Genomic DNA, 20,903 nt, shown 5'->3' with positions numbered 1-20,903 from the left:
CTTCATATGCAATGAACTACTTTAAAATGCTCTGGCTGCTTTTCCTGTAGGCTGTGCTATAAAGACATCATTTGTTTCAACTGCAGTAGAAAGCTGGAGCCTGTGGAGGAGTGTCCACTACAATCTTTTCAACTAAAAGTCCCCTTCTATGCAGATCTTTGGCTAGACACTTCAATAGTGCATTTTATGCAAATTTTGGACCCAGTGGCAACATTATCCATGATTCTAGGCAAAGGTACAACGTTAACTTTCTAGTAGTCTGCCCTAATAGCGTGCCAAACCACAGAAAGGATATTAATTGAGTGATACTTTTCTACAACTATATTGCTTTGGATACACCATGGATTCTCAGGGTTGTACAATGTATACATACTTTGATAATAAATGTACTTTGAATCTTTTGAATCTTTGAAACCAATTGGCATAGCCACCACATATTAGCATTTATTATTCACCTGGACTATCCTCCATTCTTTTTCACCCAATATCATGAGCACATTACTTTCCCTTTTGTCCAGTACATCTTCTTTGCAATTGAACAAAGTACGATCTTCAATTCTATTCATTGTGAAATCCATTCATGCAAGTTTAGAAAAGCAGAGCTTCCATGGAGGTCCCTCCAGCCCTTGCTCTTATTCTAGACCTACTGCTTCACCACTCAGGTGCCCAACAATGCCCAACAACTGGCAATGGCTAGAATTGGCTAGAAGTCCAATGTCATAGATGTTGCAGATAAAGTTCTGCACTGCTTACTTTGCAAAGATAAAAAGATCCAATGATTAGCTTTATTTGTCACATATACATTGAAACATATAGTGAAATGCATCATTTGCATCAAGTCCAATCAGCGAGGATTGTGCTGGGCAGCCAGCAAATGTCAGCATGCTTCTGGCACCATCATCGCATTGACCACAACTAACTAACCCTAACCTGTACATCTATGGAATGTGGAATGAAACCCACTGGGTCATGCGGAGGACCTACAAACTTCTTACAGACAGCATCAGGAACAGAAACCCTGCTCTTACATCCAGTGCTGTAAAACATTGCATTAATTGCCACACAACCATGCTGCCCTGAGTGCTGGAGAGTGTCTGACCATGGACATTTTCAGCGTCCCTACATATGGGTAGATTCTAGTTAGAGACAAGCACCTGACAATCCTTCACTCATAGTTACTATCACCTTACTGGGCCACACTTCTGTGTTAGCAGAGCTTACAAACTCCGCATTGCAGAATGGTAAAGTGTTTTCAGCGGAGATATCCAGATTGGTGAAGTTGGTGTAAATGCTACAGATTGCAGCTTCTGGTAACTCCAGTCATGTCATTCATTCTCTGGCTCAGAAAAGACAGCAATATATCTTTTCAGTGTTTACCCAGATTCTAGATCTATGAACTAGAATCAATTAACTGCAACTCAGAGAATTCACATCAGGGAATTTCAAAATATAGAGTGTGACGCACCTTATGACCCCTACAACAATAGCAGCTGATTGAGGCAAAAGGTATTTGAGGATCAAGAGCTCAGGCATGGAGCAAAGATCTACTGGCCCTCCAACATGCTTCCGGGATTCCATCTCCCAACAGCAAGCATAGCATGGTAATGGGATGATAAGGCTAACACAACCTTCACATTATTTTCCTAAGTAATTTGAAATCAGTAAACAATGTTCTTTCTCAAGCTATCATCTTCTAGGTTGCAGATATAGAGTGGGCTTATCAACCACAATGTCCAATTGTGGTTGATAAGCCTTTGAAACTGACACTCTATTCTGAGCTCTATAGGAACAGATTTACCAGGCAAAGGAATAGATTAAAGGACATGGTCAAATCCTCCCTGGCTCCCTGAAGGTATGTCCATACTGACTCCTGGGAATCTCGCGACATGATCACTTAGTGCAGAAGGAGCTTTTGGGATGACTGCTGAAAGGTCTTGGCCCAAGTCATTGACAATTTATTCCCCGCCATAGATGCTGCCTGAGCTGCTGAGTTCCTCCTGCATTTTGTGTGATGCTCTGGATTTCCAGCATCTGCAGAACCTCTGCAATTGAAAATGTACCTATAGCAGGAAAAGAATTCGACAACAGCCACATCCAAATCATTTCACACCCTGGAAATATGACAAGGTGGTCCTCAGCAAGAAGCCATGGTCATATCAAATGTTCATTAAAGACCTTAATCTCCTGTGGAAGAAATCAATGCTGTCCCAATGGCTGTCATTGTGGGCAATCTTCAGACAACTAGATCTATTTAATGCAGTCTAGCCTGCAGTCAAGCCCACTTCCCCATCAGACCTTGTGATAGGGCTCATATCTGCCAAACTCGCTCCTCTCCAAAACTTCAGTGAGCCCCCAGGCACTAAATTTGGCAGCAATACGCTCTCAAGTGAGACAGATATTTGCCTGCCACTGTCAACCAAGTGATGTATTACACCAGTAAGCTACAGCTTTGAGACAAACAACCTCCATTCATAAAGTACATCTGAAATAGAAAGATGCTATCAGGCTCTTCCAGACATGAGACCAAAAATACTGGAGGAGGTAACAGGAAAGGTGCCCGAAAATTGGTCAAGGGGATGGGTTTTAAGTTAGAGTCTTAAAAGGAGAAAAAATGGGTAGAAGGATTTACAGAGGGAATTCCAGATGTTTGGATCTTGAAAGCTGAAGAAATGGCTGTCAATGTTAGAGCAATTAAAGTTGTACCCTTGAGCTGGCCAAGTAGTTGGGTAAGTTGAATAAACCAAGCTGCAGCCTTCAGAATCAGGTTTAATATCACTGGCCTATGACATGAAATCTGTTGTTTTGCAGCAGCGGTTCTGCAATACATATTTTTTTTTAAACCTATCAATTACAATAAGCAATATATATATAGTTGTTTCTAATTAATTGGGCCATCAGTTAATTGGGGCAGCCCCTTATTTGGGACAACTATTAAAGAACAAAAACTTATCATGAAAATAGGCAGGATTCTCTTAATTTATTTGGGACACTGATCTTAATTGGGACAGGAGGAGACCGCTGCCCAACATTCTCTAATTAGCATCAGTTGTTTCTATTCACAAAGCACTGATTTTTGTCACTGATAGTTGGCAAGAAATAAGCAGTAAGACAATTCAGAACCGTTCTGCTCACTGCAGTTTCAAGCATTTGGGCTTGGAGATGCCAGAGACGGCCAGGAGTGAAAATGAAATGATTTCATTCCTTCAGTAAGCTGGGAACTACAAAGAATTTGAAGGTACCAACAATCATCTTGGATGTTGCAATGAAAATGAAGATTTGGACGATGCAATTATCAAATGCATTGTATGTAAGCAGTTCATATCTGCGGTGATTTTGTTCATTTACAGTCAATCAAAAGAACACGGCAGTGTACACTGGACAAATTTCTCCATGGATAATCATTAGGAGCTAATACATAGTTTTAAGATATTGTAGTAGTGTTGGTAGTGTTTTCATTTATTCTGTACTTCATTTATAATTTTCATGCATAATTTGTAACTCAGTTAAATGGGAACTTGTCTTTTTTATACATTTTTAACTATTTCCATGAAACTTCACCTATTTGGAGCAGCTGCTTAATTGGCCCAAAATGTCTGATGTGTCCCAGTTAACCGAATCCACAGTATTTAAATTAAATGAGTAGTGCAAAAAGAGCAAAAAAAAAGTGAGGTACTTTTCATGGGTTCATTGTCTGTTTAGAAATTTGATGTCAGAGGGGAAGAAGCTGTGCCTAAAATGTTGAGTGTGAGTCTTCAGACTCCTCTATCTTCTCCTTGCTGGTAGCAAAGAGAAGAGGGCATGTCCTGACCTGGTGGGGCCCTCAATGATGGAGCCACCTTTCTGAGGCATTGCCCTTTGAGGATGTGCTTGATGTTCCGGAAGCTGGTGCCCATGATGGATCTGGCTGAGTTTTCAACTTTCTGTAGCTTTTTCTGAACCTACACAGTGGCCCCTCCATACCAGGCAGTGATGCAGCCGGTTCGAATGCTCACCACGGTACATTTGTAGAAATTTGCCTTGACTGTGGTGTCAATGGAACAGTATCCATTACTGGTGAGGGGGCTGGAGGGCGGTTGAGTTGATTAAAGAACCATTCTTTTGGCTCCTGTTTTAATAAGCTCTCTATTCCCCTCTTCCAGAGAAGCACCCACTCAATCATTCACCTTTATCTCATTATCCGGCAAAAGTTAAATGTTATTAAAAATGTCACTGGTTATTGATAACTCTCTGCAAGCATTTAACTAGTGAGCAAATTAGTGTCAGCTTCCTCTGTTCATGAGGCATCATTAAGCCAGATTCCTAGAGCACTTTTCAATGTATAATGAGAGATTAGGCTCCATGAGGTTTAGCAATTACAGTATGGTACATGTTAAAAATATTTATAGTAATATAAAAAAGGTTTTATCCAAAAGTTTAGGGTTTAAAATAAGTCAGAAATCTGTTTCTTTTTTCAAATAAAAATTTTCAGATGGTCCTGGTGCTTTGTAGAGGTTAGAGGCCATTTTAATTTTAATGTAAGGACTCATGGGAGACAGCATCTCAGATTGGCAACTGTGGTTTATGAAGTTATTTCAAATTTGCCAACCTTTGACACAATTCAATTTTCATGCAGAGATTCAGGAAATTCCGTTGACAGATTAAGAGAAGTTGGCGGTGTATCTTCCTGCATGGACCCGATTGTCTGGTAGTTAGTGTTACAAAAGTTGTACCGCAAATGATGGAAAACATTTATAATTTACATCTGAGGATTCCTAATGAGATTTTTCATTGGTCGTATTAGATCATGCAAGCAAAGAATAAAAGTTAAAGTTTTACGAACATTTTACCGGAGACAGAATTATTTTTACAGGAAAGCTTAGAGAAGAAATATAAGAAATTATTGGCATGGATTGGCTATTCAATCCCTTGAGCCTGTGCCATAATTTAATAAGATTGTGGCTGATTGGATTGTTGTCCCCAGTTCTGTGAAATTGTACTTGAATCCCGAGTAGAACAACCACCGATGGTTGGAATGGAATAATGACTAAGCTTCACCAAAGAAAGTCACTCTACCCTGTAGCATTGGTACAGTACTGTCATGCATTAAAACGTGGTGTCATATCATCTTCTCAAGGGCAATTTTGAATTAGCCTTGTCGGCAATGCTAAATGTGATAAAGGAAAAACTTTCCTGCTCCATCAAAAGTTGTTGAAACTTACCTAGTGACCAAACAGCAAACAGCAGCAAAGCAGGAACACAAAAGATACTGGAGAAACTCAGTAGTGCAGGTCTCTGGCACTGAGTCTGATAATGTGGCTCAGAAGGGAAATGGGGGGGAGAAGAGGATTGCTATAGTGATAGCGGATTCCATGGTTAGACGAGTAGACATGGGCTTCTGTGGATGCGATAGAGACACTTGGATGCTACGTTGCCTCCCAGCTTCCAGGGTCAGGGATGTCTCAGATTGGGTCCACAGCGTTCTAAAGGGAGCAGCTGAACAGTCAAAAGTCTTGGTACATAATGGCACCAATGACACAGGTAGGAAAAGGGAGGAGGTCCTGAAGAGTGAATTTAGGGAGCTAGGTAGAAAGCTGAGAAGCAGGACCCCCATGTTAGTAACCCCTGGAGTGCTGCCTGTGCTACGCGCCATTGAGGTTAAGAATAGGATGATTTGACGGATGAATGCATGGCTGAGGAACTGGTGCAGGGGGCAGGGTTTCAGATTTCTGGATCACTGGGATCTCTTCTAGGCAAGCTATAACCTCAACAAAAGAGACAGATTACACCTGAACCTGAGGGGGACCAATAACCTTGGGGTCCTCTCTAGAACTGTTAGAGAGCATTTAAACTAATTTGGTAGGGGGGGATAGGAAATTGAGTGATAGGGCTGAGTTGGGGCAGTTGGTATACAAGTAGATGCAATATGTAGCGAGATTGTCAAGAAGGACCCGCAGATGACAGAACAAAATTGTAGCCAGTAGAATGAGTAGCAGTGTAACAGGACAAAATCAAAAAGGTTGACAAACACAGGTGTTATAATTGAGTGAACTCAGTATCTATTTATGCAGTTAGAGATTGGCAGGTATGTCGTTTTGGGCATCACTGAGTCTTAGCTGAAGGAAGATTATAGTTGGGAGCTTAACATCCAAGGATTTATATTGTATTGAAAGGACAGGCAGACGGGGAGAGGGGGTGGCATGGATCTGTTGGTAAAAAATGAAATCAAATCCATGGAAAGAGGTGACATAGGACTGGAAGAGGTAGAATAGTTGTAAGTAGAGTTAAGGAACTTCAAGGGTAAAAATGCACTGATGGGAGTTAATATATAGGCCTTCGAACAGTAGCCACGATGTAAGCTGCAAATTACAATGGGAGATCGATAGTGCATATCAAAATGATAATGTTGCGATAGTCATGGGGAATTTCAATATGCATGCAGATTTGGAAATGCAATTGGTGCTGATTTTGGATCCTACGAGACAGAATTTATAGAATGCCTACAAGATGGCTTTTTAGAAAGGCTTGTGATTGAGCCCACTAGAGGATCAGCTATTCTGAATTGGGTGTTGTGTAATGAACCGGATTTGATTTGGAAGCTTAAGGTAAGCTGAAGGAACCCTGAGGAGGCAGAGATCATAATATGATGGAATACACTCTGTAATTTGAGAGGGAGAAGCTAAAGTCAAGTGTATCAGTACTACAATGGAGCAAAGGGAATTACAGAGGCATGAGAGAGGAGCTGGCCAATTGATTGGAAGGGGACACTAGCGGGGATGACAGCACAGCAGCAATGGCTGGAGTTTCTGGGAACAATTTGGAAGGAGCAGTAGAGATATATCCCAACAAGGAAGAAGTATTCTAAAAGCAAGTGTGGACACCATGGCATTATAGGAAAGATAGTAGCATGGACAGAGCATTGGCTGATTGGCTGGAGGCAAAGAGTGAGAATAAAGGGAGCCTTTACTGATCAGCTGCTGGTGATTACTGGTGTTCTGTAGAGGTCAGGATTTGGACTACTTCTTTTTACATTGAATGTCAATGATTTGAATTAATAGCTTTGTGGCCAAGTGTGTGGATGATATGAAGATAGTGGAGGGGCAGGTAGTGTTGAGGAAACAGGGAGGCTGCTGAAGGACCTGCACAGATTAGAAGAATGGGCAAAGAAGTCACAGATGGAATACACTGTCATGCACTTTGGTAGAAGGAATAAAAGCTTAGACGATTTTCTAAATGGGGAGAAAATTTAATAATCCGATGTGCAGGATTTCCTAAAAATTCCCTAAACTTGCAGGTTGAGAGGACTACAATATAAAAACAAAAATGTAATGCTGAGGCGCTGGTGAGGCCTCACGTGAAGTATAGTGAGCAGATTTGGGCCCCTTATCTAAAGACACTGGAAAGGGTTCAAAGCAGTTTCACAACAATGATTCAGGGAATGAATGGCTGTTCATATGAGGAACATTTGATGGCTCTGGGCCTGTACTAGCTGGAATTTAGAAGAATGAAATGTATTGAATGTAGAAAGACATAGAGAGGATGTTTCCTATAGCGTGGAGTCTGGGGCCAGAGAGTACAACCTCAAAATAGAGAGACATCCATTTAGAATGGAGATGAGGAATTTTTTTAGCCAGAGGGTGAATCTGTGGAATTCATTAACACAGATGGCTGTGGAGGCCAGATCATTGGGTGTATTTAAGGCAGATATTGATAGATTCTGGATAAGTCAGGGCGTGAAGGTTACAGGGAGAAGGCAGAGAATGGGGTTGAGAGGGAAATGGATCAGCCATGATCAAATGGCTGAACAGACTTGATGGGCCAAATGGCCTAATTCTTCTCTTATATCTTATGGTCGAGACCCTTCGGCTGAACTGAATGGGAAATGGAACTGGGAGTCACACAGGTCGAAATGACCATTGGTGCTAAATGGGACGCCTGAACATTAAGGTGTTCCATAGAAAGGGTCTCAACATGAAATATCAACTGTCCACTTCCTTCCATTGATGTTGCCTGACCTGCTGAGTTTCTCAGTCATCCTGTGTGCTGTTCCAGATTCTATCATCTTATCACCTGGAGTCTCTTGTGTCCCCAGCAGCTTGCAGAGCCTGGGATGAACCTAGCTGAAAGCCGGGCTCAGTGCAATCAGTACACTGTAGGTGCTGAAACCACCTCCTCCTGAGTATACGTCACAGTGCCACTCCACAAGGCCACGTGAGCCAAAAGAGCAATAAAAAGTGTGCAGGTGGGGAATACCAACTGAGATTTAAACCCATCTAATAAAATTGTTTCTGACATAGACTTGCACATTTCTTTGGGTGACATTCACCTGTGTAACATGATTGGCTCATAATTCCAATTCCATGGGGAGATGAACTCAGAAGAAGGATACAGAAAATTTGTCTGATTGGAATAAACTCCGATAATCTTCAGCTTACATCCCATTAAGAGCAAAAGGTTTGGCTTCCATATTCATCGGGAGTGATCGCTTCGGTGAACACTTTTTGAACATGAAGGGAATTGAAAGGACGTGGGACCAGTAAAGTGGGCAAGGTACAGGATCATCTGTGATGTTACTGAATGATGGGTCAGGGTCAAATTGTTTTGTACCCCAATCGTGCTTTCTCACCCTTAGTAAAGAAGCCTTGTTGGAGATGTTGGTGGAGTTCAATTCACACAGTAAATTAGACACAGTTGGGGGACCCCATGATATACACCCAAGATGCCTAGTCAATGAATGGAAATGTCAGATTAACTCTTCTATAAGCCAAACTTTCCATATACCTGGAGGAGCCCAGTAACCCTGGGTGAGTGAGGGTCAAGTTTGTTCCATTACTTTTTACATTTCTATAATCTTACACAAGTAAAAACTTCACCATTAATATTACATAAATTAATGCTCTCAGCCACAATTTGAAGATCAGTGCCAAATTATCTGGCCAAGGTTTAAAGGAACCTCATACAACAATAAGGCTGATTGAGAGTTAGAAGGTCTAAACCCTTTCCCAAACCACAATGTTAGATGGCCCTCTGGCTTGTTTATTGAGCATTGTGGAGGGTTAGAGGTCCCTCACACTCTCCCTTTGATAAAGCACAGAGCTTCACAGACCCTTCTATTGAGGATTAAAGGTTCCGGACCCAAACCACCTTGTTGAGAGTTAAGAGTGTCCTCACATTCTCAAATTGATCAAAAGTCAGAGTGTCATACACTGCCCCACACAAACTGACTGTGTAATTAAAGAGCCCGCACACTCTCTCACTGAGCCCATTTGGAATCAGAATTGACATATGTCAAGAAATTTGTTGCTTTGCAGCAACAGTATAGTGCGAGACACCATTCTCCATACAGATCAGTCAAGGATTAGGAGATTCCTCATTCTCTCCCACACAGCCCAGTCAAGGTTAGAGAGCCCTCAGACCCTGCCATTCAGCCCATTTGTTAGAGAGTTTACACATTGCAGCTATTAACATTTGCTTTACGGTCCCATCATTTAATATCCTTATCCATTAATTTTAACATCTCCACACAAAAAAGTTCCAATAAGAACAATGCACACTAATAACCATATAATTTCAAAGCAACAGTTACATATTTCCTTGGTAGGATTGAAATGTTTAGTTGCACAAGACAAATGTCACATCGGTGAATCAGATGTTGGCTGATATATCAAAAATCAGATATATAGTTTCTGAAATAAGATAAATTTGCTGTGAAAATAAGACACCTTAAAGCTCTACTAACAGCCAAACCTCATAATAATTACAGAATACAATAAAGATACTTGGCAACCAAGTCTTACTGTATTCCGTTATTAGACATGGTTGGTTAGAGGAGTAAAAAGATTATAATATATCTAATCCAGATGATTAGATTGATGCAAGTACAACCAGGATTATTGCTTTATTTTGTTGCCTTCAGAGAGAATCAGGAATTATTGTCCCTTATTGTTTAAATTTTAGGTTATAAAATAATACATACAATGATAATTATATCTCATTTTCATTCCCTCCCAACATCCCCTTTTGGTATCATGTTCATAATTTGTACTTTAAATTTAATGTTCCATCTGAACGAGTGGCTCAGAAAGCTTTAAGGTATGCAATAACCCTGGGTGTGACATGCCGAGAGAAAGATTAGGGGAAATGGAAGGAAGGCAGAGGTGACAGAAAGATGAGGCACTGTGATATTACTGACCTGAAGCTTCAACTGAACTGTTGTTTACATCGAAATCACCTTCATTCACCCCTACTGCTTCCATACAACTGTCTACGACAGAAATAGAAACAGTAGCTATGTGTCAGTGTGAGGGTGATTTTCAAAGCGTAGGGTTAGTGAGCACAGAGGGATCCTTTTAAAGTCCCCTTTTACTGAAGAAAACTGCAGCCGTCAAAAAAAATGTTAAGACATAAAGGGAAAAAGAATTAAACGTTTCCAGTGTAATGGTGGAAGTTACTGTCTAAAGGACCTTTTCTTTCATTAATAAGATGGTATGGATGTGTGATTTGCTTTGGTTTAATGTTGAGCTCCTAAGCTATCAAGCTCAGCCTCAAGCAACACTCACAGGCTTAAATAATTTAATTTCACTTAAACCACAAACTTCACACGAGTGAGAGGCCAATACTGGAAGTTTCACTTTATAACTGGATCTTGATGTAAAACATTTCCTAAACTGGTTCTGATATAGGAGCTAGGTCTTAAACCAATATCTTCCTTCTATTTATTGCCCTCCTATAGATCCACATCCTTGCCCCTGGAACAGCAAAATTTATCCTGATGTGTTTGCCTTCTTTTATCCCAACATTTAACCTAACTGTGTATCCAATAATTGATGATCTTCATATTTGTATTCCCTTCTTCTAGCCTAATTCATATTTGAGGAAGACCCACCTTAACTTCCCATCTTAAGTCCAGTGTCTAGGCCCAATAAGCCACTCAAATTAACCTTAACAAAGGTTGACTGAGTCACTTCACCAACCCCAGACATGACTAGCTCATAGGGGGCTTTTACATGCAATAAGATTAGCGTCAATTCAGGATGTGCACTAGTGACCCCTAACAGTCCTCCAAAATAAATATATGCTGGGTGAAGTTACCGATGCTAGACGACAGCATATTTGAAGTACTACAAACATTTCTGGATCAACAGTTTATGTCATTTAATATCGACTGTAACTATTCCCCTAACTCTGATCTTGGTGCCATAGAAGTAATCCATGAATACGTCCCAAACCAGATCAAGTTTTTCTTTATCTTATTTTGGCTGTATTGCTGTCAAAAAAAGCCAAACAAAATTTTGAATGAACACATCAAATGCTGGAGGAACTCAGCAGGCCAGGCAGCATCCATGGAAAAGAGTAAACAGTCAGCGTTTCGGGACAAGACCCTTCATCGGGACTTGATAAAGACCTTGGCCAGAAATGACAACTATTTACTCTTCTCCATAGATGCTGCCTGGCCTGCTGAGTTCCTCCAGCACTTAGAGTGTGTTGCTTTAGATTTCCATCATCTGCAGATTTTCTCATGTTTGTGAAGATTTTGAAAGATCTGATTAGCACAGCTAAAGTGACTCACTTCCAGTCAGATTGATTTTTAATTGGAATCATGTTCATTCCTACATAGTTCATGCCATTCTCCAAACAATCCCTTTGGAAACGAATATAACAGCTTAACCGAAATCTCAAAATGCTGATCCAGTGTTGAAATCCTAATCTTTAATTACCTCAGTTATCACTGTAAAGGTCCAATAAATGTGGTTCATCTGATCACTTGAGCCCTACATTTTCAAAAGTGTCAACCCCTTTTAGCCCCAACTCCTCTCTACCTGAGGCACCGTGTTATTGCTGATGTAGGTGGCCAATAAAAAATATCTTGCCAACTTGTTTAATCAAGGTAAATCAGCGAAGATGAAATAAAGTGAAAGAAAATGACAGTAGAACAGTGAGAGAAGAAGAAATTACAACATGGCAACTATTTTAATCTTCCAATGCTTTGCTCATTGGCTTAGTAACAATTACTTGAAGGAACCACATCAACTGAAGATATAAGAAAATGCTCAAGCACATGTGACTTACTTGTTGGTCTGACATATACTTTTAACTTTAAGCAGGGCTTCCCAACAATGTTAGGATGAGGTGATGCTGGAAAAAACACAATGAGACATTGTTAGTAGTGTCAGGTTACACTTTTGCTTTAAACATCATGCTCCAGCGATGTCACTGGGGTCAATACATGTCCTAAAAGCTTAGATAAGAGGTTCCCAACCTGGGGTCCATGGACCTCTCTGTTAATGGTAAGGCTCATTAGCATAAAAAGATTGGAACCCCCTGGATTCGATGGTTGCAGCTTCACTTTGATCAGACATCTACATATTCAACTCTCTAAGAACTATTGTTTCTAATTTAGATAGCCGCATTTACGCAGAGAAATCTGGCACAAAGAAGAGGTGGCCACCTTATCTGCTGGTTCTTAGAGAGATCGCAACACTTCATTATGAACCAGAGCACCATTCACGACGGACCACACATAGTCCCATTACATCACCCACTATAGAGTATCCTTTATACATTCTATACCCTATAGTCCTATTTATTAGAACCCCAAAGATCTAGCATTTTAGACCATATTGTATCATTCTTACTGAATGCACACCATTCATTATACACCCTATATCACCATTCATGAGAGACCCTTTGCACGATTCATTATCATCCTATAATGTCAATTATTAGACCCTATCACACCATTCGTTATAGTTCCTATGGCACCATTTATTACAGACCCTATAACACTAATTACTGGAGACCCATTGAGGCATTCATCATGGGCTTTACAGCACCATTCATTACAAGCTCTCTAATTGTTCGAGACCCCCACTACACCATCCATTATAGATCCCACAGTGCATCGTTCATCATGCACCCTATACCACCAATTATTAGAGGTCTCATGGCACCATATATTAGATACCACTCATCACCATATACAATATTAGAGACCCTATAGCACCAATTATTCCATAACTCACAAGACTATTTATTATTAGTGCCTGAGCATTATTCATTATAGACCCCATTGCACCATTCATTATACACCCCATAGAACCATCCATTATTGACCCAAGTATAATTCATTATAGAGCTCAGTATCATTCATTATAGACTCCACAGCATCATTCATTATAGGCCCAACAGTATTATTCATAATAAACCTCAAAGCTCTATTTATTATAGACCTCTTAGTACCATTCAAAATAGATCAGCTAGCACTGTTCCTGACCAGAACACCCACTATCCAATTCTGCACTTCATACCCCAGCACTGCTCTATTGCCCACTTCTGCCCTCAATCCCTCCCACTGTCAAAAAACTTCTCTATGGACTCCAGAGGTTGTCAGTCCACCACATCAAGCATCACCAGAATTTGCTGGCATCATAACTTTTGCATCTGTTTTCACACTGGAAGTACATCATTAACATTTCTAAGCACTTGAGTAAGAAAGCTTCTCCATGCATTTATTCAAAATTTACATTATACTAATTTCCATTTATGTTATATTTTCTTGTCTTACTTTGATACAATAATCTCGGTTTACCTTATCTATGGTATTTAATATTTTATGTAATTTGATGAGACACTCACCAGAACATCTCTTTTCAAAATAATAGCTTTAATAATAGAACCATTGAAATATGAACTACTAAGGATTGGAAACCTTAGCGTAATTGGTTATATTTATTAAATATTTAACATTCTAAATTACCCATTTCATAATTCCTCTCCTTATTTCTGGAATAGCTTCAAATAAAAGACATCGTTCCATTATTTTCCCTCAGTGTTATCCTCTCCACTGGTTGGAGATATTAATAGCTTACTCTCCACTTCATGTCCATCACGAACGTGTAAAGATCACAAGAGTTGATGAGGTGTGTGGGCCATCGCACTCTGAACTTTGCTTGACCGTCAAAAACAATCCTCTCCGGATCACTAACTGTAACCACAACACTTCATTCTGCATTCTTATGTTATTTTCTCTTGTGCTAGCACATTGTATTGTTGCAATGAAATCGTCTGTATGGATGGCATTCACAACAAAGAGTTTCACTCTACCTCAGTAAGTGATTAGAATAGACCAATTTTTCATTTTATCTGCCAAGGTCACTGGTTATCAAAATCACGGACCACTCTAAGGAATGTAAAGGCGGCTTTTGCGTATTAAGTTGCCAATGAGAGACTGAACAGTGATTAGTAACAGTAGCCATGACCATTTCTACGTCTGTTTTAGACAGATGCTGAAAATCTTCCAGCCAACATTCGATCACGAAGGAGATTTTCAGTTATAAATATATCCAGAATCTGATTTTAATGCATTGAGAATTCTTGAAATACATATTGATCTCTTTTCTTGGGTTTTCACGCCTCCTTATATTTTGAGCACATTAAGTATTTTCAATCCTATGTATTTAAAGATGCGCCACATTATTCCATACAAATAACAACTGAAAGTTACCTCAAGTATAAAAATATGATTTTTCAAGTATTGATAAAGATCAGTAAATGTAATCTGATATCTGATTCTAAGGAATTTAATGTGGAGTTCCACTGTGTTGCATTCACTCAACGCATCGATGTTCAAACATGAGGAAACCTGCGGATGCTGGAAATTCCATCCTGACGAAGGGTCTCGTTGACTGTGCTTCTTCCTATAGATGCTAAACACAAAGTAGACTGCAGATGCTGTGGTCAAATCAAGACGTACAAAAAGGCTGGATGAACTCAGCAGGTCGGGCAGCATCTGTTGAAACGAGCAGTCAAGGTTTCGGGTCGAGACCCTTCGTCAGGAATAAAGAAGGAGGGGGCAGGGGCCCTATAAAGAAGGTGGGAGGAGGGGGGAACCAATCAGATGAAAGATCAAGGGGTGGGGGAGGGGAAGCAGGCAGGGGATAGGCAGGAGAGGTGAAGAAGGAATTGTAGGGGAAAGCACTATGGGTAGTAGAAGAAGGCAGAGTCACGAGAGGTGATAGGCAGCTAGAAGAGGAGACAGAGTGAAGGTGGGATGGGGGAAGGGAGAGGGAGGAAATTACCGGAAGTTGGAGAATTCCATGTTCATACCAAGGGGCTGGAGACTATGCAGATGGTATATGAGATGTTGTTCCTCCAACCGAAGTTTGGCCCCATCATGGCAGTAGAGGAGGCCATGTATGGACATGTCCGAATGGGAATGTGAAGGAGAGTTGAGGTGAGCGGCAACCAGGAGATCCTGTCTGTTGTGGCGGACGGAGCGGAGGTGCTCGACAAAATGATCCCCCAATCTGCGTTGGGTCTCGCCGATGTAGAGGAGGCCGCACCAGGAGCACTGGATGCAATAGATTACCCCAACAGACTCACAAGTGAAGTGTTGCCTCACCTCACGTTGACTGCTCGTTTCAACGGATGCTGCCCCACCTGCTGAGTGCCTCCAGCGTGTTTGTACATCTTTCTATAGATGCTGCCTGGCCTGCTGCATTCCACCAACACTTTGTGGATGTTCAAACACGTTAGCCTCATTGCCCCTGAATTCCACACATGGACACAGTCTCTATAAGATAAGGGTTAACTTTAAACCTGATATTTGCTGATGTCGAAAAGATTGCTGACAAATAGGTTCATTTTCAATCCTATTTTGGCAGTTCAAATCATGTATTGCATTGAGATTATCATCTTAATGTACAACAATATCCCATTTGCAGAGAATTAGGCATAAGTCTCAGGCAGGGAGAAGCTGAAATAAGTTGCATCAGGCCTGCCAACCTGACTTATGTCTCTTTCCCACCTTCTCCTCATGGATACAGAAGCAACACGTTTTGCCTCAGTGAAAGCTGTTACAGGTGGCATACAAATGAACAAAACAATCTGGTAGGATAAGGCTGGGTGTACAGTCTCATCACATGTTAAAGCTGAGATGCTTTCTCATCATTTTTTAAATGTCTCTGATAATCAGATACATTTACAACTATTCACCTTTCCGCCAATGAATGGAAGGCTAATGGAATTTTGGCTATTATTGCATAAGGTATGGAGTATAGGGAAGTTTAGAGTCAACTCTACAGGGTGCTGGTAAGACGGTACCTGGATTAGAATCAGGTTTACCATCACTGAAAGATGAAGTGAAATTTGTTGTTTTGCCCCAGAAGTACAGTGCAAGACATAAAATTTACTAACAGTTACAACATTAAACTGTGCAAATGAAGACTAGTGAGGTAGTTTCATGATTTTATAGACCATTCAGAAATCTGATGCCCAAGAGGAAGAATCTATTCCTGAAATGTTGACTTGGTGCCTTCAGACTCCTGTACTTCCTCCCCAATGATAGAAATGAGAAGAGCATGCCCTGGATGATGAGGGTTCTTAATGATGGATGCCACCTTCTTGACGCTCTGCCTTTTCAAGCTGTCCTTGACAGTGGATAGGGTTCGGCCTCTGATGGAGCGATCTACACCTTTTGCAGCCATTTTTAATTCTATGCATTGAAGCCTCCATATCAGGCTGTGATACATCCACTCAGAATGCTCTCCACTGTACATCTGTAGTGTTTTGGTCACTATATAGGTATTTATGAGTGGTTGTACTGGAACTGCAGGTGGGTCAGGAAAGATCTCTTCTCACTGATGCCATCAGGAAGAAGGTACAGGAGCCTCAAGACTCACACCAGCAAGTTCAGCAACAGTTAGTGCCCCTCAACCACCAGGCTCTTCAACCAGAGGGGAAACTTCACTTGCCCCATCATTGAAAAGTTCCCACAGCCAATGATAGATAGATAGATAGATAGATACTTTATTCATCCCCATGGGGAAATTCAGCATTTTTTCCAATGTCCCGTACACTTGTTGTAGCAAAAACTCATTACATACAATACAATACTTAACTCAGTAATAATATGATATGCATCTAAATCACTAGCTCAAAAAGCATTAATAATAGCTTTAAAAAGTTCTTAAGTCCTGGCAGTTGAATTGTAAAGCCTAATGGCATTGGGGAGTATTGACCTCTTCATCCTGTCTGAGGAGCATTGCATCGACAGTAACCTGTCGCTGAAACTGCTTCTCTGTCTCTGGATGGTGCTATGTAGAGGATGTTCAGGGTTTTCCATAATTGACCGTAGCCTACTCAGCGCCCTTCGCTCAGCTACCGATGTTAAACTCTCCAGTACTTTGCCCACGACAGAGCCCGCCTTCCTTATCAGCTTATTAAGACGTGAGGCGTCCTTCTTCTTAATGCTTCCTCCCCAACACGCCACCACAAAGAAGAGGGCGCTCTCAACAACTGACCTATAGAACATCTTCAGCATCTCACTGCAGACATTGAATGACGCCAACCTTCTAAGGAAGTACAGTCGACTCTGTGCCTTCCTGCACAAGGCATCTGTGTTGGCAGTCCAGTCTAGCTTCTCGTCCAACTGTACTCCCAGATACTTGTAGGTCTTAACCTGTTCCACACACTCTCCATTAATGATCACTGGCTCCATGTGAGTCCTAGGTCTCCTAAAGTCCACCACCATCTCCTTGGTCTTGGTGACATTGAGACGCAGGTAGTTTGAGTTGCACCATATCACAAAGTCCTGTATCAGTTTCCTATACTCCTCCTCCTGTCCATTCCTGACACACCCCACTATGGCCGTGTCATCAGCGAACTTCTGCACATGGCAGGACTCCGAGTTATATTGGAAGTCAGATGTGTACAGGGTGAACAGGACCGGAGAGAGTACGGTTCCCTGTGGCGCTCCTGTGCTGCTGACCACTGTGTCAGACCTACAGTCTCCCAACCGCACATACTGAGGTCTATCTGTCAAGTAGTCCACTATCCAATCCACCATGTAAGAGTCTACTCCCATCTCCGTTAGTTTGTGCTTTAATATCTAATAATAATTTAATATTTAATAATGGACTCGCTTTCAAGGACTCTTTATTTGATGTTCACATTATTTATTGTATATTTTTTATTATTATTGTTTCTTCTTTTTGTATTTTTATAATTTGCTGTCTTTTGCACTCTGGTTGACATCCAAGTTGGGAGGATTTTCATTGATACTGTTATTGTTATTATTCTACAGATTTATTGAGTGTGCCCACAAAAATAAAAGTCTCAGGGTTGTATATGGTGATATGTATGCACTTTGACTTTGATTTGGTTAATTGCTGGGTAGAAGGATTGATGGCTGAAAGGGGTTGAGCAGATTAGGCCTGTACTCATTTTGTAATAGAAGAATGAGAGATAATCTTACTGACATGTAAGATTTCTGACTGGAACTGATGAGATGATTGCTCATGTGGGAAGTCTGGGAGACTCCAAGCCTCTCGGGTGGCCACACCTGTGCCAGGTGTGTTGATCTGCAGCTCCTTAGGGACCACGTTAAGGAACTGGAGATGCAGCTCGATGACCTTCGTCTGGTCAGGGAGAGTGAGGAGGTGTTAGAGAGGAGCTATAGGCAGGTAGTCACACCGGGGCCTCGTGAGACCGATAAGTGGGTAACAGTCAGGAGAGGGAAGGGCAAGAGTCAGATGCTAGAGATTACCCCTGTAGCTATCCCCCTTAACAATAAGTATTCCCGCTTGAGTACTGTTGGGGGGGATGGCCTACCTGGGGGAAGCAATAGTGGCCGTGCCTCTGGCACAGAGTCTGGCCCTGTGGTTCAGAAGGGTAGAGGAAGGAAGAGGATGGCAGCAGTGATAGGGGACTCCATGGTTAGGGGGCCAGACAGGCAATTCTGTGGATGCAGGAAAGAAAAGTGGGTGGTAGTTTGCCTCACAGATGCCAGGGTCTGAGACGTTTCTGATTGTGTCCACGATATCCTGAAGTAGGAAGGAGAACAGCCAGAAGTCGTGGTACGTATTGGTACCAATGACGTAAGTAGGAAGAGGGAAGTGGTCCTGAAAACAGACTACAGGGAGATAGGAAGGAGGTTGAGAAGCAGGACCTCAAGTGTAGTAATCCCAGGATTACAGTCTGTGACATGCGACAGTGAGTATAGGAATAGAATGAGGTGGAGAAATAAACGCGTGGCCGAGAGATTGGAGCAGATGGCAGGGATTCACATTTCTGGATCATTGGACCTCTTTTGGGGCAGGCATGACCTGTACAAAGAGGACAGGTTGCACTTGAATCCCAAGGGGACCAATATCCTGACCGGGAAGTTTGCTAAGGCTACTGGGGAGAGTTTAAACTAGAATTGCAGTGGGGTGGGAACCGAACTGAAGAGACGGAGGAAGAGGTGGTTGGCTCACAAATAGAGAAAGCTTGGAGATAGTGCGAGAGGGAGGATAGGCAGGTGACAGAAAAGGGACACGCTCAGATTGATGGCTTGAGATGTGTCTATGTAATGCAAGGAGTGTTCTGAACAAGCAGCTGAGCTTAGAGTGTGGATCAGGACTTGGAGCTATGATTTTGTGGCCATTACAGAGACTTGGATGACTCAGGGCAGGAATGGTTACTTCCAGTGCCAGGCTTTAGATGTTTCAGAAAGGACAGGGAGGGAGACAAAAGAGGTGGGGGCATGGCACTGTTGATCAGAGATAGTGTCATGGCTGCAGAAAAGGAGGAAGACATGGAGGGATTGTCTACGGAGTCTCTGTGGGTGGAAGTTAGGAACAGGAAGGGGTCAATAACTCTACTGGGTGTTTTTATAGACCACCCAATAGTAACAGGGACATCAAGGAGCAAATAGTGAGACAGATTCTGGAAAAGTGTTATAATAACAGGGTTGTTGTGGTGGGAGATTTTAATTTCCTAAATATCGATTGACATCTCCCTTGAATGAGGGGTTTAGATGGGGTGGAGTTTGTTAGGTGTGTTCAGGAAGGTTTCTTGACACAGTATGTAGATAGGTCTACAAGAGAAGAGGCTGTATTTAATCTGGTATTGGGAAATGAACCTAGCCAGGTATCAGATTTCTCAGTGGGAGAGCATTTTGGAGATAGTGATCATAATTCTATCTCCTTTATCATAGCACTGGAGAGGGATAGGAACAGACAAGTTAGGAAAGCACTTAATTGGAGTAAGGGGAAATATGAGGCTATCAGGCAGGAACTTTGATGCATAAATTGGAAACAGATGTTCTCAGGGAAACACATGGAAGAAATGTGGCAAATGTTCAGAGGATATTTGCGTGGAGTTCTGCATAGGTACGTTCCAATGAGGTGGAATTTATGGTAGGGTACAGGAACCGTGGTGTACAAAGGCTGTTGAAAATCTAGTCAAGAAGAAAAGAAGAGCTTATGAAAGGTTCAAAAAACTAGGTAATGATAGATATCTAGAAGATTATAAGGCTAGCACGAAGGAGCTTAAGAATGAAATTAGGAAGGCCAGAAGGGGTCATGAGAAGGCCTTGGTGGACAGGATTAAGGAAAACCCCAAGGTGTGAGAGAATAAGATGTGAGAGAATAGGACCAATTAAGTGTGACAGTGGCAAAGTGTGTATGGAACTGGAGGAGGTAGCAGAGGTACTTAATGAATACTTTGCTTCAGTATTCACTACGGAAAAGGATCTTGGTGATTGTAGGGATGACTTACAGTGGACTGAAAAGCTTGAGCATATAGATATTAAGAAAGAGGATGTGCTGGAGCTTTTGGAAAGCATCAAGTTGGATAAGCTGGATGAGATGTACCCCAGGCTCCTGTGGGAGGTGAGGGAGGAGATTCCTGAGCCTCTGGCAATGATCCTTGCATCATCAATGGGGACGGGAGAAGTTCCGGAGGATTGGAGGGTTGCGGATGTTGTTCCCTTATTCAAGAAAAAGAGTAGAGATAGCACTGGAAATTATACGCTAGTGAGTCTTACTTCAGTGGATGGTAAGCTGATGGAGAAGATCCTGAAAGGCAGGATTTATGAATATTTGGACAGGCATGATGTGGTTAGGAATAGTCAGCATGGCTTTGTCAAAGGCAGGTTGTGCCTTACG

The 20,903-nt window shown here is 41.6% G+C and overlaps 1 protein-coding gene across 2 annotated transcripts in view; it reads right to left on the bottom strand.

Annotated features, from left to right (window-relative positions):
• Positions 1-20,903, bottom strand: part of LOC140739808 (ephrin-A5-like) — a 442,905-nt gene that overhangs the window by 14,697 nt on the left and 407,305 nt on the right. The window contains exons 3-4 of one of the 2 annotated variants that reach the window (XM_073068352.1): positions 12,046-12,111; positions 10,169-10,240 (exon numbers count right to left, since the gene is read on the bottom strand). In XM_073068352.1, coding sequence (XP_072924453.1) covers positions 10,169-10,240; positions 12,046-12,111 — 138 coding nt within the window. The remainder of the gene's footprint in view (positions 1-10,168; positions 10,241-12,045; positions 12,112-20,903) is intronic. The other variant, XM_073068353.1, reaches the window with a different exon arrangement.

This window comes from Hemitrygon akajei, chromosome 16 (assembly GCF_048418815.1).
Source record: "Hemitrygon akajei chromosome 16, sHemAka1.3, whole genome shotgun sequence".
NCBI lineage: Eukaryota > Metazoa > Chordata > Chondrichthyes > Myliobatiformes > Dasyatidae > Hemitrygon > Hemitrygon akajei.
This window is presented reverse-complemented; position numbering and strand designations above follow the sequence as displayed.